The sequence below is a fragment of the Panthera onca genome, chromosome B3 (genome assembly GCF_046562875.1).
Source record: "Panthera onca isolate mPanOnc1 chromosome B3, mPanOnc1 haplotype 2, whole genome shotgun sequence".
Classification (NCBI taxonomy): domain Eukaryota; kingdom Metazoa; phylum Chordata; class Mammalia; order Carnivora; family Felidae; genus Panthera; species Panthera onca.
Window position 1 is genome coordinate 117,405,781 of NC_138344.1, and position 23,198 is coordinate 117,428,978.

The 23,198-nt window shown below is 43.2% G+C and overlaps 1 protein-coding gene across 2 annotated transcripts in view; it reads right to left on the minus strand.

Annotated features, from left to right (window-relative positions):
- Positions 1 to 23,198, minus strand: part of DPF3 (double PHD fingers 3) — a 303,761-nt gene that overhangs the window by 261,621 nt on the left and 18,942 nt on the right. Inside the window, exon 1 of one of the 2 annotated variants that reach the window (XM_060617353.3) lies at positions 3,962 to 4,022. The exons of the other annotated variant lie outside the window; for it this stretch is intronic. Within the exon in view, the coding sequence (XP_060473336.2) occupies positions 3,962 to 3,993 (32 nt within the window). The 5' untranslated portion in view covers positions 3,994 to 4,022. Of the gene's footprint in view, positions 1 to 3,961; positions 4,023 to 23,198 lie in introns of those variants that run through there. 2 annotated transcript variants of the gene reach the window in all.

Consider the following 23,198-nt stretch of genomic DNA (forward strand, 5'->3'; position numbering starts at 1 on the left):
CACGCCTCCAAGGAAGGGGAACTCCTTACAAAAGAAAGTTTCAATACAATTATCTATCTGTATGTTCACAGTTATAAGCATGACAAAACAGTCTACTGGTCTCATTCTTTTTAAACAAATAGTTGAGGAAAAGCCCTATTGGTTTATACAGAATAATTAAATAATAATAATAACAGTTATTCTTTTCTAAGCAGGCAGTTATAATAATAGATACATATGTGCATAATCAAGTCTGGCAGAAGGTGGCAGACATTCCCAGTTAAGTGCATACAAACCAGGGTTTTGATAACTTAATAAAAGAGTAAGTTGTTTAAAGTGTTGATAGCAGATTTGGGGGAGGGTGGCTTACCTGAACTAGAATATGAAGTAAGATTAGAATTTATATGAAAAGCATTGTTTCCCAGATACGCAGAAATCAACCAGGATATATTATGTGACCGACTTACACACAGACCTTTATCAAATTCATAGTTATGTTACCTGCGTGGGTTTACTTGACTACATGGCCCTTATCTTGCTTGTACATGTAAGAAATGAGGGTTACTCGCACATCTAGGCTCAGACAATGTAGCTGCTAAATTAAATAACATGTACTACCCATTTACACATCATACAAATCTATCAGTGCTTTTAAATTCTATTTGTCCAGATGTGACCGCTTGGTTGTGGGGCCACCTGCCGTGTCCTCTTTGTGATCTGATCAGTCCAGGCGGCTCCTGTTTCTGCCTCTAACACCCTGTTGGGCAGTAATAAGATGTTAAAGGCGCCAACAGAGAGAAGCCAGGCTGTCAGCTTCAGAGAGGAAGGGGGTGAAGGGTACAAGGAGGAGGAATAAGAAAGGGAGTTGAGGGAAGATCAAAGAGGTAGGAAAAAAGCCAAACTGCTAAGAGAGGAGATGTGGCTCTAGGAGCTAGGGACCCTAAGGAAGACCCCAAAGCAATGAGATTCAAATTGTGCCATCCAGTTACCCAAGCTATTGAATTATTGAATGTCCCACATGGAAAAAGCCAGTATAATGAAGAATGGTCCATACTCAGGGTAGACAGAGCCCTACAGAGGTGTTGCATGAAACCTAAGCTTGTTTCTCCCCAGCACATTAACCTACCACCACTTTATTCCCCAATCCTAGAGGAAACCTTTGTGTGACCAGTTTCTGTAGAAGGCGTCGGTGTTGTTGGCTTTTTTTTTTTTTTTTTTTTTTTTAGGAAAGAGAGAGAGCCTGGGACGCACACAGAGAAAATGCTAATGTCGTTCAGCTCCGTTTCATTGTGAGGAGGGACACAAGAGGATAAAAACCTAGCTCTCCAAACCATTCTCCCTACTCCCCTCCTCCCAACGCCACCAACCATCCCTTTAGCTGGATGTGTTTCTGCGCTTTGTTCTAATTTATCCCATGCATAATTTATTTACGTGTGTATTGTTTCCCGATCAGCAACTTTTAAAAACAAATGAAATATAAAAGATGTTTTATTAAACAAGTTGTTTTTAAAAATAAAGACAGATGGTGTAGGTCTCCCAATAACAACGTGTGTGCTCCTGCCATAGGAGTTTAAAAACCGTCCGGAGTGCAGAAAGCTCGGCTGGGGGCGGGGGATGGGGGGTATTGTTTACACCTCCTTACCTCCAGGGAAAGGGGTCGAGATACAAAAAGGAGGGGCTAATTAAAAATGACCACTCAACTTCCACCTAGAAAAAGCAGCCAGGGGTGTTGTGTGCACGCTAGCGCGTGCGTGCGTGTGTGTGTGTGTGTGTGTGTGTGTGTGTGTGGTGACACAGAATTACAAAACATCTCATTGCAACCGTCTCTACACAAAGTACAAGTATAATAATTCAGAACTAATTCCACTAACCAGCCCGCTTCTCTGTCCCTTCCTCCACCTCTAACCCCACCCCACCCCAGACAACCTTGCCAAAAAGGCACCCTTCTGCAGTTCAAAAAACAAACAAACAAAAAAGCTGGAGCGAGCCGGGAAACCCTGGAGCGTAGAGATACTGCGCCTGCCCGCGCGTGAGCGGGCTCCAGGGTAACGAGGGTACCGCTTTCCCAGCAGGAAATAAACCTGGCGCACATGTGAAATAGATTCCTCTAACTTGAGTTTACCAGGTGGCCTCAGCCCGCCTGTGTGATTTCGGGGGGAAATGGGGAAACTGCAAATCAGCTGTGGGTTCAGTAGAAACTCACAGCATCAGCGGTGTGCCTTCGCGAGCCACCGGGAGCGAGGATGCGGCGAAGTTACGCCCATTTATTCTGCCATAAAACATTTTCTTTCTTGGGCGAAACGCCGTGGCGTTCAAGTGCAGTGTATCCGAGCTTGCGAGCGAGAACTAAAGCCGGGAGCTGCTCTGTGATCAACATCAGCTTCCAGTATCCTCTTAACTGCAGCTTTAATATATATATGTATATTTAGAACTCCGATACGGGGGACATTACTACCTTTTTCCCTGTTAGTGAGGGGAGATAAGCTGGTGCAAACACTTCCGATTCTCGTCGCGCGTTCCTTCGCGTAGGGAACCCCCGCTACGCCCCCCACCACCACCAGTGCGAATCTGCTTTTCAACTCCAGGAGGAGCCTGGGGTGCCAACGCGGTGCGCTGAGTTGAAAGAACCTGGACTGGCATCGGCCACACACCCGGGAGAATTCTGCATGAAACGCCCCCCACTCGCGCCTTCCCACCCCCCCCCACTCCCTTCGCCCGCGGCTACCAGCCCAGCTGGGAAGTCCGGGTCCCAGCGGCGCGGACCCCGACCCACGTCGCGCAGCGATCGGCAGGGAGATCTCCTCTGCCAACATCATCGCCAATAGCACCCCTTTTAGAGCGACGCTAGTTTTCCGAAGCCTTCCCCGACTCCGCGATCGCGATCGGACTTGGCGGCTTAACAGTTCCACCGACTGGAAGGAAGGAGGGAAGGAAGGAAGGAAGCCAGGATGAAAAGGAGGGGGAAGGAAGGCAGGCAGGAATTGGCTGTCGGACCCAGGGACTGGTCCCCGCATGTCCTCGCCCAGCCCGCCCCCCTGCGTCCGGGATCTGGGCGTCCGCTCAAAGTCTCCCGGCGGCGGCCAGAGGCACCTGCCCCTCGCTCTGGCCGGGAGCAGAAGCCGCCGGCTCAGGCGGGGAGCCCCAAGCTGCCACTATACCCGCCTCGGCTTTTCACCCAGCGGAGGCGAGAACACCATTCATAAGACCTGCAGCTTCCCTGCCTCCAAATCAACCCCAAGTTAACCCGAGTCCTTAATTTACTACAGCCAGTTCGCCCACAAACACACACAGACACACCGGTGACCGCCCGGAGCGCCGTCACGCTCCGGGGGCTGCCCCAGCAGGAAAGCCCCGGGCAACCACCTGGGCCCCAGGGCTCCCGGGACCCACTGCTCCCCCTGCGGTCCTCCCAACTCCGGAAGGTTTGCACAAACTCCCCGCAAGCGATCGGAAGGCGTAGAGCGCCCTGCAAACTCCAGAGCTGCCACGGTCCGCTCGCCCCGGCGGACCAAGCAGCCGGGCAGGGGCTGCGGACTCAGGAGGCGCGGGGCTCAGCCAAGTGCACCCAGGCGGCCCCTGCCCGGCGCTCGCCCCCGGCTCGGCCGCCCCCCGCGCCGCGCTCGCCGCCCCGCGAGGCCGGGCACTCGGGGGACTGTGCTGTCCCCGAGCTGCCCACGACCCCCCTGTACAGCACTCGAGCGCCTGGCTCCTCTGCCGTTAACCCCTCTCGGCCAGTCCTCCAATTAAGCAGAACACAAATGTAACAATTTTCTTCTTGTTAATTGCATCTCTTGACATTTCTGCGCGTTGGGGGGAAAAAAAAAAAGAAGATGAAGAAGTAAGAGCTGAAAGAAAAGAGAAGCCCCGCCGCGGCTGCAGGCGCCTGCAAGCGCAGTGCATTGGCAGCGCTCAGCACGCGGAAGGCGCCTTTTTTTTCATATTGAAACCAGGCGGAATATGTACATTTTTTAGTCTTACTTACGCTTTCAGGGGGTTGTGAATGACAGTCGCCATTTTGCTACAATGTAACAGAATATTGTCTGTCTCAGAGTTCTAAAGGTTCGCTCAGGGGAAGCGGCGAGCCAATCAGAGCACGGGATACCGGCCCGCTGGCCAATTGGCGCTGCTGGTCGCCAGGTGGGCGGGGCCTGCACGTTGGTAGTTATTAGGGGAGCTGTCAAAGCCCAGAGGTCACTCCCTTTTGTAGAGCCCGAGAGCAAGCAGGTCTTAAAGGGGCAGTACCGCTCGAGCAGCTCCTGTTTGGATTTGGGAAAGTGGAGAAGCACCGGAGAGAGTTCTAGTTTGGTTTGAGTCCCTACTTTCTAAAGAATTGCAGAGAGTTTGCGCTCCTTGACAGAAATATTTAAGTACTGCCAACAAACCACTGAACCCCATTCATTAGCTTTTGGCTTTGCTGTAACGTTTTTAATCCCCCAAAGGGCAAATCTCCTTGTTCCCCTGCAAAAGTTGGAAGGCTGCCGTTTCGTCTAACAAATTACTACACGTGCCCAGCCGTCTGCTAATTCTCTGGGTCCTAAGGCTTGTTAACATTCTCATTCCCGTAGTGTTTTCTTTATCTCGGCCACCTTTCTCTCTTGGTTTCTTGGAACTGCTGCCGCCGTTCCTGGCGACTCCAGGACAGCAACTCCCCTCCTCCTGGAATGTCTCAATGTCAGGCTCGCTCCCTCCTACAGCCAGGGCTTCCGTTACGTAATGCGCGGTGGTCACTCTGCGCGGTTCCCCACTACCACCTCTTTTAATCTACAAACACCAGAAACTTCTGAAACGATCAGATTTCGGACGGCTGGGGAGCCAAGTGGGACCTGGCGCTCTGACCTTTAGGCTTAGGGATAGAGGAGGTTTAAGGAAACTTTTGGAAACGCTTCCTGCTACTAGGAAAGAGTAACTAGACAGAAGGTGTTGCCAGAGACTCTTTCGGGGAGTAGCACACGCGATTCTGGCGTCACCTTTCACTCCTTAGATACAAAGTGGAAAAAATTTGCCAATGAAAAATCCGGTATGACCCGAGGCGTTCAGAGTCGTGTCTGCCCCCAAGTCATTGTGAACTTCTCACTGGTGAACCCCCGACAAAATTGGGAGACTTCTGTGGAGCCAGGCTTCCACTGGGCATCCGGGAAGCTCCCGGTGGATGAAAACCCACTAAATCATGAATAGGGGCCTCGTTAGCATACAGAAATCTGGCTAACATCCCAAAGTTGTTTAATCAGGTCAAATAGCTAAAATAGAGGAGGAGGGGTAAAAGGGGGAGAGGAGATGCCAAACTGCCAGTTCTTCAGGGCTGTGCCCTCTCACTTCCTTTCTCAGTGGCAATAAATAAATAAATAGATAGATAGATAGATAAATAAATAAATAAAGTTCCAGAACTTTCAGAGTTCAATTCCATACACTATTAGAGTTACAGAAAAACAGAACAGGGCTGACTGGGTATGTTTGTAAGGCTTGAAATTTTTAACTCCTTTTTTCTGCCTAGTTAATAGCATAGTCAAGTCCTATAGATTGCTTTGTAACTCCTTTGCATGGCATCTTGCCATTTGAAAAAAGTTACCCATTTTTCTAAAATTAAAGTTTGAAAAATCCTTTTCTTACTGATTTGTCAAGGGACTCGTTCAAAAACTAGTTGTTGGCCTGGAATGGGGTTTGACAACCTTAAAAAGCAAACACTGTATTCAACCTGCCCCAAGAACTATGATGAGTTTGAAGTATCAGCCAGAACTCCCACCATCCTCTTTGAGATATCAAAACCGCAGCAATTCAGATTGGAAGACAACAGCGTATTTTAATATATATATATTTAATATATTTATTAATATATTAATATCATATTATATTAATATCATATACGTAATATATGATAAAGGAAGCAGGAAACGTAGAACCTGCTGTGCATGAGGCTTACAATTTTATAAGAGAGGGAAAACAAATTTATATTAAAAATTAAAAAAATATATAGACTCTCAGCATGTATAATCATTTACTGTGTTAAGGCCCAGATGCAGAAACCAGCATAATTCCTAACTACCTGGCACAGCTGAAAATGGCAGGTCAGATCTGTCTTCACTTTGAGAAATTTTAACTCAGAACTTAAACACTTAAGTTGCATTTTATAATGATTAAATTGCAAAAAAATAAAGAGGATTTTTTTTAATTTTATTTTTAATGTTTATTTTTGAGAGAGAGAGAGAGAGAAAGAGAGACAAAGCATGAACGGGGGAGGGGGAAAAAGAGAGAGGGAGACACAGAATCCGAAGCAGGCTCCAGGCTCTGAACTGTCAGCACAGAGCCCCACATGGGGCTTGAACCCATGAACCGTGAGATCATGACCTGAGCTGAAGTCCAATGCTCAACCGACTGAGCCACCCAGGCACCCCAAAACAAGATATTTTTAAAGTAGGATAGCCTTGCTTTTTATAATCTAATGGAATGTCTTTTTAAGTCTATCAGTGGAGTAACTTTTGAATAAACAGAATTGTTGTGAATTCACCTTTTATAATTCTAAGAGATATAAGAGTTATTATTTTAACTTTGGTTTTTATATTATAGATCAAGATTATTTTCTACAATAAAGTGGGTTCTATCACTTTGCAAATGGCCTGATCATTCAGTGAGGCCAGATTTTCCAAATAGGTCTTAAAATGTACTGATTCCATCCCACAAAAAGGCAGAATGTTCAAAAGCAAGGAAGCTTAAAGTGGACATGTTTATTTTTATTTATTTATTTTTTTTTAGTGTTCATTTATTTTTGAGACAGAGACAGACAGAATGTGAGCAGGGGAGGGGCAGAGGGAGAAGAAGACACAGAATCCGAAACAGGCTCCAGGCTCTGAGTGGTCAGCAGAGAGCCTGATGTGGGGCTCGAACCCATGAACTGGGGGACCATGACCTGAGCTAAAGTCGGACGCTTAACAGACTGAGCTACCCAGATGCCCCCTAAAACAGGCATGTTTAAAGGAGACTGGAATCTTGAACAATCTTGGAGAATGTTAAGTTTTACATTAATTTTGCAAAGAAGTGTGGGCCTTGGAATCCACTTGTAGCTGGGTCATCTTGGGCAAATTTACTTAGCAACTTGAATGTTTCAGTTTCCTCATCTGAAAAATGTCAATAATAATGGAACCTACTTCATACGGCTCTTTTTCAGGACATATGTCAAGTGCCTGGCACATAGCAAGCTCTCAATTCATGCTGATTATTATTTTTCATAGAGATGTTTAATTATTTGCTGATGGCATAAGGAATGTAGGGAATCTGAATAAAAAGACACAACAAAAGGTAAAATGTCTATCAAGTTTAGTTTTTTAAATTCACTAACTCAAGAAAAATAAGCAAAGAACAACTTTCATAACAAAATAATAGGACTACTTCAGTTAGGAGTCATATAACTACGGAAGCCTCCAAAATGTCTTCTTGCTGATTGTGCTATCAAGACACCTTTAAAATCCCATCTCTAAAGCTCTATAGATATTCTATAGAAATATAGATATAGATATTCTCTATCGATATAGATTTAAATACACTCCATCTTCCCCCCATCCCTTTCTATTTCTTTCTTTCTGATTTTTTTTCTTTTTTTCTTTTTTTAGTATAGTTGCCCACCTCTTTCATCTTGAATTAGCTGGTTGGGTAGCTTAATTTGGAGGTCAGAGTGGGCCTGGAATAACCAATCTCCACCCCACCTGGAGAGTCAAGAGCTATGCTCTCCAACATGGGAGCCATGAGTCACATGTAGCTACAAAGCACTTGAAATGTGGCTAGTCCAAATGGAGATGGGTGGTAACTGTTAAGTACGTACCAGATTAAATAGTACAAAAAAAAAAAAATGTAAAATAGCTCATTAATGATTTTCGTATTGATTATACATTAAAATGACATTTTTTTTGGATTTACTAGGTTAAGTAAAAAATGTTATTAAAGCTAATCTCACCTGTTTCTTTTTACTTTTTAAATGTGGCTATTAGGAAATCTAAAATTACTTACGTGGCTGGTGTTGTATTTCTATTGTATAGCATTGCTCTAGACAGTGTGTGTGACCAGGGAAAGGAGGAGGAAGGCTTTCTCAATCATGTTAATCCATCTTGTGGAGCCCGTTCTCAAATTCAGCCTTAACATCAGTTAGCAAAACTCCTTGGCCCAGCTCAAGTATGTGTTCAGCGCCACCATCCAAAGGAATATTTGGGGGTGTGGCCAAGGACCCAAGGACCCAAACCACAAGGGGCACCCAAATCCATTTTCTCTTAAAAAGTTTGAGGGCTGTTTCAGCAGACAACAAGTCAAAACTGTGAGGAGATGCCCATGCAGAAGCAGGGAAGAATGGCATTTCTGTAACAAGTCTTGGCCTTTGCAGCTGACTTTTTTTAAGCACATCAAAATAAGAGAGAGAGAAGGGAAGAAGATGCAGAAATCACCAAGAGCCAAAGAGCTCGTTTGAAAGAGGAAGTGTGCCACAAAAGCTATCCAAAATAAATGCAGTACCTAACAGTCTCCGGGAGCTGAGGAGTTTTAAGTCCTGTGAGAGCTTAAAAAATAAGAACAAACTCACCATCAATCCCTCTATTCATTCATCTGCAGGACAATCGGTCATGGCCTTGGCAGTCGATGGGCCATGCAGGTTCCCTGAGATCCAGAGCTAGCTCTGGTATGTTCTAGACACCAAGCTGAAAAGGGGGTATCAGAACTATCATCTGGTTTTCTCTCCGCTTGGGAATGTGGGTGGGAAGGTCTTACTCCCTTCACAACATCTCATAGCACAGAAGAAAAAAAGTCAAGTTCTGGGTGTGTGAGATGCTCCTAGGGCCAGACCTCTGAAAGCTCTTATTTCAGAGTAAAGCCAAAGTAGAAACCAATGCTTGCTGCTTCCCACTAATTCAGTTCATTCATTCACTCATCCATTGGAGGCTCTCTTTGAGGGAGGCATTGTGCTAGGCACAGGTGGCGAAATAAAAATAAACCAGACAGGGAAAAAACCCGCAAAAAGCAATTCCCATCCATCTGGAGACAGAATAAAGATAGTAGGCCCAACCCTACAAGCAAGCAGAGTAATTACTTGATGTGACTTAAAAGGGAAAAGCAGCCTGCCCAACCAGGCTCTCCTTTTCCTGGCACGGTGCCCATAATCCCAGTGGATGCATCCTTGGGTGTTTATTGAGTGTATTCACTTCTTTGGGTTTTCAAGGTTTCGTGGTATCGAGATTTTCACAAATTGGTCTAAAACAGGGGAGAAGTGATATATGTCAAAGAACCTTAGTGGAGAGAGAGAATACTTCCAACATTGCAGGGGAGGGAAAGGCTTTGTGGAGATGGTCACATTTAATTTGGACCTTGGTTGGGTAGACGTTAGAAATGAGCCAAGGAATGAAACGCTTTTCAGACCCAAACCATAGCCTAAGGACAACTAATTCATACAGCAAATATTTGCAAGTTCCCTGCCCTGTGCCACCCTGCCTCCTCTATGCTGGACCTTGGGATACAGAGAGACCGAAGACAGTTCCCACCTTTAAAGGTGAGGGAGGGAGAATGCAGAGCCATGAAGCAGAGGAACAGGGGGCACTGTGGGATTGGATGACGCACACTGACCAGACAGGAAGGTCAGGGTTGTCTTCACAGAAGTGATGCCTGAGCTGAGTCCTGAATGCCCTGTAGGAGGAAAGATGTCCCCACGGAAGCGGCAGCATGTATAAAAGCCCTCGGGGAAGTGAAAGAGAGCGTCATGATTTCAGGGGATCCCTTTGGTAGGCAGGTAGTTGCAGGGGTATGGGTGAGACAGAAAAAGCTGGAGAGACAAGCAGTGGGTGCCAATGCTAAGACGTGCAGAGTTTGACCTGGAAGGCAATCAGGCAACACTGAAAGATCTTAAGCTAGAGGTGGAAATGAAGAGGCTGCCTTTTTAGAAAGCGCTTTTCTTCAGCAGTGTGACCATAAACTGGAGGGAAGCTGAGCTGGAGGCCTGGGAACCTGTTAAGCAGCTGTGGCATGGGGGTGAAGATGAGGGGCAGGATCAGGGATTTCTAAGGAAGTAGAACGTGCAGAACTTGGTGGCAGGCACGCTGTGGGCTTGAGGGAGGTGGAGGGCCCAGGCTAATGCCTGGTTTCTGGCTTCTGGGAAAGGACACCAGTCAGCTCCAGTTGCCCAGAGAAACATGAAGTCAAAGCCAAGTCCCGAAGACTGGAGGCCAATGAAGCATTGAGACGTTCCATTGTGGGAGGGGGGCTTGCCTTACTAGAATACCTTAGTCCCCCATCCCTTAATTGCCCCCTGAAATTGATATAAATCTCTTCCCCTGGCAGAACAGTGACCTAGGCTGGGATTCTCTCAAGCCCCCCTCCTCTGGCTCTTTCCTTGAGCTGAATGGATTCCACCTTGTATCAAGGGCCTCTTCCAAATCCCTTCCTACTAATCCCACCCTTTCTTTCAGGGCATGCTCTGAATCGGCTTAAAGGACTCTCCCTCCCGGGTAGTTGCATCTTAATAGGGGACTCTAGGACACCCCGAAACCTTCACAAGGAGGGGATCAAGACTTCATGAGACACATGGTATACACACATGTGCATGCGCACACATACACACACACACACACACACACACACAGGCACACAGAAGCAATGACTTGATTAGAATCTCATGCACCAGGAAAGACAGCGAATGAGATATGTTGATACAGAAGCTTTCTCCACTCAGATCACACAGAGTAATCACAGTCTACTCTGAGGACCAGCCCAGCTCCCTTTTCTCCCTCGCTAATGCTAGACAATTGTAAGTGCGCCTCGGTTCTTCTTCCTGGTAGAGCCACTGGTTATAGAGCTCTTGCCGAGTCTATTTTTCTACAATAGCTAACTCCTCTCTCTTATACCCTCCTCTACCTGCCAATCCAAGTCCCCCCATGTCCCACCTACATGGACACCGGATCTGAAATTCTGCCGCCAACCAGACAGGAAGGGCAGGGCTGCCTTCATAGCTGCTTCATTGCCTGGCAGCTACTGCAACCTAAATCAAAGCAACTGGCAAGGTCCTCCCACAGAGAAGGACAGCATGGAGCAAAGGGGGGAAAAAAAATCCCACCACCATGGGGAGGGACTGGAACCACGTTTGGACCAAGACATACATGAACCAATTTCTCTTAAGACTGAGTCCACGTGTAAAGAAATAAATTAACCCCCTTAGGCGTATCCTGGGAAAAGAAACTTCTTTTCATCTGCAAAAGTGGCTGCCCCAAGAGCCCCCCAAAAGGCCTGTCTGTAGGGTATTTCTTTAAGTATGGTGACACTTCCGAGGCACCTGTCTCTCTCACTCACAACATTTATGTGACCTCAGGCTTCTACTCTGTCATTAGGCAGGGCTCATCCAGGAGAAGTCTGAAAGCCAAGCGCAGGAGAACGCGTTAAGTCTGGTTGTTCTGCAGATATTTACGCCACCATATAAAAATAGGTGTCCACAAGCAGGACAGATGGACGGAAGCCACGGGACCTAAAATGTCCCACATTCTGGCAAAGAGGGGGACTGAGTCCTGCTGAATTGCATGCAGCAGGTGTTTTCTATTCTCTGACAACTCTAGGTGGTGAACTCTGGTCTGCCTAGCTGCAAAAGGACAACTCTGTGTTTGTTCCACTCAAGAGGGCAGAGGGAGGTGGTGAGAAAATGTTCCTGAGGTCCACAGAGGGCCCCGAGCAATTTAAATACACCTAAGCCTACAGGGGCAGGCACCCTGATGACAACTTCTCCAATGCGGCTTTGGATTCTGGGACAGAGGCACAGCCCAGGAGGGTCTAAGACCTCAAAGAAAACAGTGATAGAGGAACCGAGCAAGGAAATGAGTGAGGCAGACTTCTGGGAGAGGAGACGAAATGGATGCAGTTGGTTCTGGTAAAAGAAGTAAAGTACAAATCCAATGAAATGGGATTATTAAGGTCTAGGCAAGAAATGAAATTTATTTTGGTACCTGGATTCCCAAAGTCACCATATGTTCTCGTCCTCTGTTCTCACCAATCAACTTATTTTATCCCTGTTCAACAGGCAAAAATTTGTATCATCGCCATATTGTAATAGTTGGAACTCCGTGACAATTCTGAAAAACAGGGCTATTTTCTAGACATGAGTGGGCTCAATAACGATGACTCTGAAAGCCATCATGTTTCTAGAATGGCTTTTCATAAAGCTGATATTAAATATTTTAACCTCATCTATTCCATAGCTTGAATGTGAACCTATGCAGATTAAATGGATCTCAAATTCGTCACTTACTACTTTTGGCTTTCGCAGAGTTTTATCCACAGCTATATTAAAATACTTCGTTCCTCAAAAAATTAAAAATAGTAATGCCATATGATCTAGTAATTCCATTACTGGTATTTACCCAAAGAAAATGAAAACACTAATTTGAAAAAGATACACGCCACCCCTATGTTTACTGCAGCACTGTTTACAATAGCCAGGATATGGAAGCAGCCCAAGTGTCCATCGATAGATGAATGGATAAGGAAGATGTGGTGTACACACACACACACACACACACACACACACACACATATATACACAATGGAATATTACTGAGCCATTAAAAAAAAGAACAAGATCTTGCTATTTGCAACAACATGGATGGACCTGGAGGGTATTATGCTAAGAGAAATAAGCCAGACAGATAAAGACAAATACTCTATGATTCCACTCATACGCGGAATCTAAAAAACAAAACAAATGAACGGACATAGACTAATACATACGGAGAATAAACTGGCGGTTGCCAAAGGAGAGGTGGCTGAGATGATGAGTAAAATAGATAAGAGAGGGAGAAATACTTATATTTTAGTGTCTCTCATTGTCCATCTCCCTATCCCACGAAATGTGGAAGGCAGGTGTGGTAACGTTAAATCTCCTCAGCCTGGCCCAGGGCCTAGCAGATGGTTAATAAGTGGTAGATGAAAGAATAAATAAAAACATAAATAACTACATAGTGATTTAAAAAAAAAAAAAACCCTCTACTTCACACTCACTAGGATGACTAGAATCAAAAAGGCAAGTGACACCAAGTGTTGACAAGGATGTGGAGAAATCAGAACCTTCACCCAGTGCCGGTGGGATTATAAAATAGTCCAACTGCTTTGGAAAATAATCTGGCAATTCTGCAAACAATTAAGCCTAAGTTACCACATGACCCAGCAATTCCACTCCCAGGTATATATCTAAGAAGAGTAAAAACATACGTCCACACAGAAATTTGTACGTGAATGTTCACAGTGGCCTTATTCCTAATGGCCAAAAGTGGAAACACTTAAATATCCATCAACAGATGAATGGACAAATAGGCAAATGTGGTATATGCAGACCATAGAATATTATTCGGCCATAAAAAAGAATGAAGGACAGATAGGTGCCACAACGTACATGAATCCTGAAAACACCACATTAAGCAAAAAAAAAAAAAAAAAAAAAGCCAGACACAAAAGGCCACCTACTATATTATTCTATTCCTGTGAAAATCCAGAATAGGGAAATCCATAGAGACAGAAAGTAGATTAGTGGCTACTTAGGGCTGGATGTGAGGGTAGGTATAGGGAGAAAGGAGGTGACAGCTAAAGGGTCCAGGAATTCTTCTGGAGGTGATGAAAGTATTCCAGAACTGACTGTGGGGATGACTGCACATAAGCTGTCAATGTACTGAAACCCGCTCAGTCATACACCTTGAATGGGTGAATTGTATGGTATGTAAACTATATCTTAATAAAGCTGTTTTTGAAATATCTCCACTCATAATAAATGCCAAGCTAACTTGCTAATCCAGACATTTCTACGGTCATTTTCTCCTTGAGAACTGCAGGAGACATGTTGAAATCCTAGACTACAGGAGGAAATTCAATTTCCAACTTGGTGATTCTATATTCATGTTAGCCTCTTGTTTCATACCAAGTAACACAGAAATTCCTTGCCCTGAAAAACTCAAAATGTGAAAGCTGTAACTATGACCAAACAAATGAGCTCATTGACAGAGATTCTGAAAGCCTTCGGGTTTCTAGGAAGTCTTTAGATAAAGTCAAAGCTAAGTGTTTTAATCTCGCATATTTGCCACTCTGGGGTGATTCCTAAAGTGAACTCTCATAATAAAAGGGCTGAACAGAGAAACTGCTTTACCTAAGGACCAAAGCGACTCTTATCTCAACTTTGGCTTCTTTTTAATTCTGAAATATAATGGGGGTAGGAGAGGCAATATCATCCAAATTGAGGTCCATTTTCATGTTTATATTGTCGTTAGCTAGTTTTTATCATGCATTGTGAATTTTGGTTAAACTTTCCCATGGTAAAACCAACGAGCATGACAAGGACAAGGAAGGATACAAGCGGAAACTGATGACAATACCAAAGAGGATGAAGGTCTGAGTAAGAAGGGCAGTACAGAACAAAGCAAATCAGAAAATCTCAGAACTGGATCCTGGCTTGACTATTTACAAAGTACACCATCCCCCCCCCCCCCACTTAATCCTGATCCTCAGTTTATTCATCTGCAAAATGGGGAGATTGGTACCAGCTTTTAAGGGTTGTTGTGAGGAATAGATGTGACAGTGCAAGTGGCATAAAGGAAAAGCAACTGACACATAGTGAGCACTTGAGAAATACTCCTCCCTTCTCCCGAGATAGAGGATGGAAGACTGAGTACTGGTTGGTGCTTAAGAGGTACAAAAAAAGGAAAGAACAGAAGATCTGGAATGGAGGAGTTAGGTGGAGTCCGGAGTTAAGAGAATGTGCTCCGTTAAATCAGCTGAAGTCAGAAAATCCTGGGCCAAAATGGGAGGCCCCTTGCCTGTACCCAAGCGGAAAGGGCATTGGATGAAATAGCGAAATGAGAGCCGAATTGGCCTGTCGGTAAATTCTTTGAATTTATACAGGAGTCCCTCCCTTCAAGAATTTCTTTTTGGAATATCATGGAACTAGACGTGGGGTATGGTAGACAGCAACAGGATGTGATTAAATGTCATATTCAGGGTGTGCCATTACTAACAAATTATTCACTGTTAACAGGGATATGTCCAAAGTCCGGATTTTAAGGAAACGAACGTCTAGTCCACGTTAGAATCTCTCCTTCATTTGACATCCCATTAGGAGAATGGCGTCGTGCAACCGTTCTTTACTGAAAAGAGTAAAACCAAAGTCTTGAAATAGTGCACAAAATCTAAGTATCCAAATTTGTTACTGGCAATTGGCCGCCCTCTAGCGTCAGCCAGTGGAGAAGGCACCTTCGAAAGCCATAAAACAGGGAAACCCTGCAGGGTTCCAGCTCTGGAAGAAACTGCCAAACACAGCAATGTTCACATGGATACCTCGAAGGCAAAGAAAAAAAAAAAAATGAAAACGCAACAGTATGACACAATTGAGTCCTTTTTTCGTGATGTTCTGGAACATAGTAGAATTCACAAGATTTTGCTGAATGAGTGAATGGCATTAGGTCCATGGCAAAGAGTCCTGGATTAATGCCACACCAGGGCATTTACATGTAATGAATACACCACCTGTCTAACTGATGCAGCAATGGAAAACTTGACCATTTGATTTTAGGATACTTTCTGAGTGATACAGTTGAGTAAGAAGTACAGCTGGGTCACCTGGTTGAAATTAAGGAAACTGCTCCACTGGGTCAACCAAAATGTGCTTGTCATAAAAACAAGTCGTCCTTTCCTCTCTAAGCTCTGGTGAGTCCATCTGCAGAGTGGGGAACATGGTTTGCCTCTGAGAAAAGATTACCCATGATCCCACATACTGTTAGAGCAGTAAAACGTACTTGATTTATTTATCACCCATGCTGAGTCAGGTGGAAAAAACATGCTCAGTTCTATAGCCAAAGCTGTTTTGGCATCAGATCTGTTATTACACTGAGAGGAGAAGAAAAAATTAACCACACAGACTTACCTCAAATTGCTTGCCAGTCCAGTTTCTTTTGTTATTGTTATGCAGTTACTTATATTCAGTATATTCGACATAATATGCAGCAACTATTTCCCAGGCTATGCCAACGTAGCCCAAAAGGATTGCAAGTCTTAAGAGAGATTTAAAAAAAAAAAAAAAAAAAAAGGCCCTAGCATGCAACGATCCACTTTGATCAAAGTGCCTGGATTTCTGGGAAAGCCAGCAATGTTATTGGGACCTGCATTCCCCCTACTTGGAAAGACATGCCCTGTACAATTCCAATGCAAATGTATGATATGGCACCATGCTATTTTCTTCGCTTACAAAATCTGCAACACCTTCTGTTTCTTCCTAGGCGAATGGCAGCCTATTATACCTACATATTGTATCTACAGCCTGTATTTATGTCCCCTGAATGGTCGATTACTTGAAATGGAACATCCACGCAGAACTGCCTGAGATGCTGTTTTACAGACCAAGCCTGCCCTGCCTTTTGGAAAATCCCCAAAAGCCCTACCTAATGACCATTGATGCTTCCGATGAATATTTGGCCTAGAAGTCACAGACAGATTTATGCCTCAGACACTCTGGTGAGAGGTGCCCAGAGCACAGGCTATGAAAACTCAAATGATCATTCCCCATGTGCTTTCTAGGACCAAGAGGATAAAGGGAGACCAGATGCCTTAAGTGCCTCAAGGGCACATGGTATCCCGGGAAGGGGGTATAAATACCTGGTCCCCAGATAAAATCCCTTAGGAGAGGGTGCCAAAGAGGCTGGCACTTACTCGACATTTCCAAAAGTGAGGCAGACAGGTGAGCATTGGGAGTAAAAATTCAGGCTACCACTGGCCACCACATTTAACTGGTTACTATTTTCAGTAAGGACTACAAGGAACGAGGTCAGAGAGGGGCAGAGTCCTCCAGTATCCGCTCTGCACTCATACAATTGTCATTAGGCACCAGGGTGCTTTTCAAATGTGGGAGCCCTGCAGGGGGGTTCTTTTTCTGGCTCACAGCTAATGCAGAGGAATGAGGCCTTCTCTTCTCCAACCTTCTTTTCAGGGCTCCTGACCTTCCCACACCAGGAGTGCTCTCCCAGTGGGTGGGTCAAAATAGCTTATCCAGAGCTCAGGGAGGGCGAAGGAGACAGAAAGAGTATGGCATTCGAAGACTTTGCCGTCAGAGCTATAGAGGTCATACAGGTGGTGGGACATTTTAACAAGATGAAACGAAACACCAACCCCAAAAGCAAAACTCCTTAACTCATCCTCATCACATGATGCTTTAAAGGGTTCTTTTTTTAATTATTAGGAAAAGACATCCTTGGCGAAAACTGCTGGATATCCCAATAAAGCTGTACTTTCTCTGTGTCCTGTCCCAAGCCGAGAATGAGCCACACCTGATTTTATTGAAAAACACGTTTGTTTTTAAAAATCAAAAGTAGGGGCGCCTGGGTGGCGCAGTCGGTTAAGCGTCCGACTTCAGCCAGGTCACGATCTCGCGGTCCGTGAGTTCGAGCCCCGCGTCAGGCTCTGGGCTGATGGCTCGGAGCCTGGAGCCTGTTTCCGATTCTGTGTCTCCCGCTCTCTCTGCCCCTCCCCCGTTCATGCTCTATCTCTCTCTGTCCCAAAAATAAATTAAAAAAAAAAAAAAAAAAAAAAAAAAAATCAAAAGTATTGTTAATATCCTATTAAATCACTAAGTGTCATTAGAAGGTGACTATAAGTGACTGTTGATTTAATTCTACCATCAAAATAGAATACAGTGCCCTCAGGTTCACAGTGTTGGGTGAAGTATCATACACACAAAGTAATTCATACAGCATGTCAGAATCTTACACCACATCAATGCCTTATATTATAAGCCATTCCCAAAACAAAACAAGTGCTTCCTATGTAAGCAGTCGAGCCCAACCGATGAGAAAAGATTAATGACAGTAATAGTGATAATAAAAGCAACACTTAGATAGCACTTCCCAAGAGCAGGCACCGTTCTAAAGCATTTTCTCCATCTTAGCCCATTTAAACACACTCTCAGCACCCCCATTTTACAGGCAGGAAAGATTGCCCTCACTTTCTCGGTTTGTAAAGGAACAATTGGGTAAAAGTGAACCCATACTAACTAGCAGCCTCGACTTAAAACTAGGTCAACACCCATTTCCTATTCTCTAAACTCCAGTGCAAATAACTCTCCTCTCAAGTCCAAAATGCAAAAATGAATTTCACCCCCAAAAGCTGGGTTTATAATATCACATAATGCTATTTTCATTAGCCATCTGAAAAGTAAGGAGCAGACCTCCTTCTCAAATGGCTAAAACCATACCCTTCAAGGCAGCGGGCAACACTAAGCCAGTGCCCCCAGCTGCTGGAGAGGCCTGCCCACCTTTTACTTAAACTGCTCTTTCCCCTCCCGTGGCCCTCCCATCCACACCATGTCCTCCTATGAAGAAAAACCAAACACCAAAATATCAAACGTCTACTAAAAGTTTTTAAAAGTTTACAAAAGGCAGCAAATAATTCTGCTGACACAGTGAAACCATCAAAAAGATGTGCCGTAACATATATATGTGCGACTTTAAGCGTTTTCCCAACTGCCCCGTAATTTGTGATGAGGGTAATACTTCAGAGCAACAGACATTCACTTGGTTCATTCTTTTGCATCGCTTTTTCAAGTTGAGTCCCCTCGAGCCAGCTATAAATAAGAATGTGTGTATTACTGAGGCATATTAGTATTAGGAGTTTGGGGTTTATTTGGTTTTTGCTGTTATTTCATTTTCAAAATGAAAATAAGTTCATCTTCTTCCTGGATATAAAAATAACACATGTCCATTTTAAAGAATCAGAACAGTACACAAAGAAACAATCGTGAAAATGAAAGTCTCCTGAAATCTCACCATCCTAACCAGTAACACTATGTACACACATAGTCACACACATTTATGCACAGATATTTCCACAATCTTACATGAATGGGATTATATCACACCTGCTGTTTTTATCATGGGCAACTCTTCTCTTCTTTTCCTCTCTCCCCCTAACATTAACTAGAGTGTGTCCATGTAGATTTCCCTTTGTTATCATACACATATGCATATACATATACATATTCATAGACACCCACATATATAGGGAGGCTTTTTGTTCTGCTTTTTACCATAATGGAATCATATTACACTCATTTTGCATCTTGCTTTTCTGACTCACCAATATCTCATGGAAATCTCTCTCAGACATCTGGTAAGGCTATAATTCATTTCATTTAATAGCCATGTAATATTCTATGGAGTAATATATTTTAATTTTTCAGCCATTCCCTGATTAATGGCCATACACCATGTTTCCAGTTCTTGGCAGCTACAAACAGTCCTGCAATAAACATTCTTGCACACATGTCCTTACAAATTAGCACTTTTATTTTTATGGAATAGATTCCTAGGAGTAGGATTCTAGGGTCAAGGGGAATATGTATTTTTAATTTTAATAGATAGTGCCAGATTGCCTTCCAAAAAGGCTGAAACGCTTTACAGCTCCAATATGTGAGAGCACACTTCCCCCCACAACACTGTTGGCAACAGGTATTACAGCTCTTTTTAAGTTTTTGCCAGTGTGATGGCGTAGAAAGCAATATTTCGTCATGAACTTGCATTTCTCCGAATCTGAACTACGGCATGCATTGTGCAGTATGTGCATAGTTCGTTGGGGCTGAAATCCAGCCCTCAAATGGCTTGCAAAACCAAGCATCCTGGCTGCGTTCAGTGCAGAGGAAGGACCTTTTCTAGTTTATAGGAAGGTGCTGCCAACGGCCCTGTCCTGACCTCAAGAAACTGGAGGATCTTTCTGTGTGGCAGTTGTACGGCAGGATATTTGGACTTGTTCTTCTGTGAATTTTCTCTTTATAATCAATTGCCCATTTTTCTATGGCATTATTTAATATTGTTCTTGTTAACTTACAAGAATTGAAATTTGTAAGGATAATTTTATAGAAATTAATTCTTTGACTAACCATTTCCATTACACAGATGGTAGCTAGTATTTGTCCCTTAACTTTACTTACGGCACCATTTAGGATATGAAATTTTTTTTCATCTTTTTATTTCCTTTTAATTTTTTTTAATATTTACTTATTTTTGAGAGAGAGAGTGCGCATGGGGGAGGGCAGAGAGAACGGGTACAGAAGATCTAAAGCAGACTCTGCACTGACAGCAGTGAGCCCAATGCTGGGCTCAAACTCTCGCACTGGGAGATGTGACCTGAGCTGAAGGTGGCCCTGATTTCTTCCATCTTTAAATCAAATATATTTATCTTTTCCTTTATAACCTCTGGGCATCCAGTCTTATTTAAAAAGACCTCTTCCGGGGCGCCTGGGTGGCTCAGTCGGTTAAGCGTCCGACTTCAGCTCAGGTCACGATCTCGCGGTCCGTGAGTTCGAGCCCCGCGTCGGGCTCTGGGCTGATGGCTCAGAGCCTGGAGCCTGCTTCCGATTCTGCGTCTCCCTCTCTCTCTGCCCCTCCCCCGTTCATGCTGTGTCTCTCTCTGTCTCAAAAATAAATAAACGTTAAAAAAAAAAAAATTTTAAAAAGACCTCTTCCATCCTTAGAAAACACATGTAGTCTTCTAAATTATCTTGTAACATATATATTTTATTTTTTTACAATTATCTTTTTTTCCATCAGTAATTGACTTATGCATATGAAGTAAGATAGGAATCCAAATTTACTTTCTTCCAGCAGGATAACCAATTGAACTCACATCATTTTATTTATTTATTTTTAAGATTTTTTTTTTCTTAAGTAAACCGTATGCCAAGCATGGGGCTTGGACAGGGTACAGGAGATGAAGAGGCACATACTCCACAGACTGAGCCACTCAGGTGCCCCAAACCCACATCATTTTAAAAAGTATTTCATCCGGGGTTCCTGGGTGGCTCAGTTGGTTAAACAGCGGACTCTTATTTTAGGCTCAGGTCATGATCTCACGGTTCATGGGCTCCAGCCCCACGTCGGGCTCTGCGCTGATAGCACGGAGCCTGCTTGGGATTCTCTCCCTCTCTCTCTGCCCCTCACCCCACTCATGCTCTCTCTCTCTCTCAAAATAAATAAATAAACTTAAAATAAATAAATAAATTACAAGTATTTCAACCTCTGGGGCACCTGGGTGGCTCAGTCTGTCAAGCGTCCGACTCTTAATCTCAGCTCAGGTGTTGATCTCACCTCAGGCCTTGACCTCAGGGTCATGAGCTCAAGTCTGGCATTGAGTTCCATGGTGGGTGTGGAGCCTACTTTAAAAAAAAAAAAAGTGTTTCATCCTCTCTCTCTACTGAATTCAAATACTTCCTTTAGTATATATTAATCTCTCATATGGTCCAGTTCTAGAATCTCAATTTTCTTCCACTCTTCTAATGATTCCTAGACCAATATCAATGCCTACACCAATAAGTTCTTATATCTGATATTCTTTTTTCCCATGGTATGTCAGTTATTCTTTGTATAAAGTTGAAGGTTATTTTATCCCATTCAGAAAAAACCTATGAGCATCCTAAGTGGAATTGTATTAAATGTGTATATTATTTTGTGGAGAATTGAAATTTTAAATATTACCTCCATATCCAAGAACATGATAGGACTTTGCATTTATTCAGATCTTCATTTGTGTTTTTATCATAATATTTTGTAGTTTTCTTTTCTTTTTTTTTCTTTTTTTCTTTTTAATTTTTTTTTAACGTTTTATTTATTTTTGAGACAGAGAGAGACAGAGCATGAACGGGGGAGGGGCAGAGAGAGAGGGAGACGCAGAATCGGAAGCAGGCTCCAGGCTCTGAGCCATCAGCCCAGAGCCCAACGCGGGGCTCGAACTCATGGACCGCGAGATCGTGACCTGAGCTGAAGTCGGCCGCTTAACCGACTGAGCCACCCAGGCGCCCCTTGTAGTTTTCTTTATATAAGTTCTGTGTCTTGTTAAATTTCTAAATTTCTAAATATCTAAGTATTTCATTATTTTTATCGTTGTTACAAATGCAATACTCTTTTTCCATTTCCACTTTCTTTTAAGATTTTATTTTTAAGTAATCTCTACCCACAACATAGGGTTCTAACTCACAAACCCTGAGATCAAGAGTCACTTGCTCTACCAACTGAGCCAGCCAAGCACCCTGATCTTTAAACTTACTTAAATTCCATTCCCGTTACCAAATTATCTTATTAATTCTTGTACCTTTTTTTTTAATAGAGGCTGTCAGTTTTTCTAGGTATGTAATCATATCATCAGGAAAACAACGATAGCTTTTCTGTTGTTGTCCAATTTGCCAGTCAAATTATAATAGTGATTTTAATGGAAATTATTTCCACATTTCACCATACAGGACATTATTTGCTTTTAGTTTTTGGTACATAGCCTTTGACATATTTGTTTCACTCTGTTACTATTTTCTTAGGGTTTTTATTAGGAATGAAATCAATTTTATCAAATGCATTTTTAGCATCTATTATAGGATTACATAGTTTTTCCTATTATCTAAATCATGAATTTTATTGAAAAGTCCTGATACGGAATGACCTCAAGAAAGCCTTCCCGGTCCTGGTATATCAGGAGTGGGTACTTTCATTGTTTTGTTGTTGTTTTGTTTGTTTATGTATGTGTGTGTATCCTTGATAAACTAGGTTCTTTTTGCTAGATTCTACTTGCTGGTATCTTATTTAGAGTCCCTGCAAATATACATTCATTAGTGAGATTGGTCTATAATTTTCTTTTGTACTACCTTTATCAGGTTTGGGTTGTAAAATGATGCTGGTTGTAAAACAATTTGAAAGGTTTTGATTTTTTCCTGCAGCTTGGAATTAACTAAATAACTTTAGAATCATCCATTCTCTAAAGGTGAGATAAAAATCAGCTTTGAATCTACCTGGTCCTCTTTTTTAATGGTAGATTTTGAATCATCTTTCTGATTTCTTCAGGGGTAAGTCATCTGTTCTGCTTTTTCATTTCTTCTTGGGTCAAATTTGATAGTAGTTTAATAAGATATCACCCATTTTCTCTGGGACTTCCAATTTGCTGCCATAGAGTTATATGTTGCAGTCTATCAAAAGTCCTTAATCTTTTTCTGTTTGGTACTATGATCATGTTTCCCCTCTCATTTCTAAACTAGTCTATTTTTGCTTTCTTTTTTTTTCCCCCCTTCAAGCCCCTCAAACCAAATGTATACAAGAAATGGATACATCCTTATAAACCACATTCAACACTATATTTTTCTAAAGATAAATAAGTGCATATGATATGAAACTTAAAAGGTAAAAAAAAAAAAAAAATCCAGTAGAAAGTAA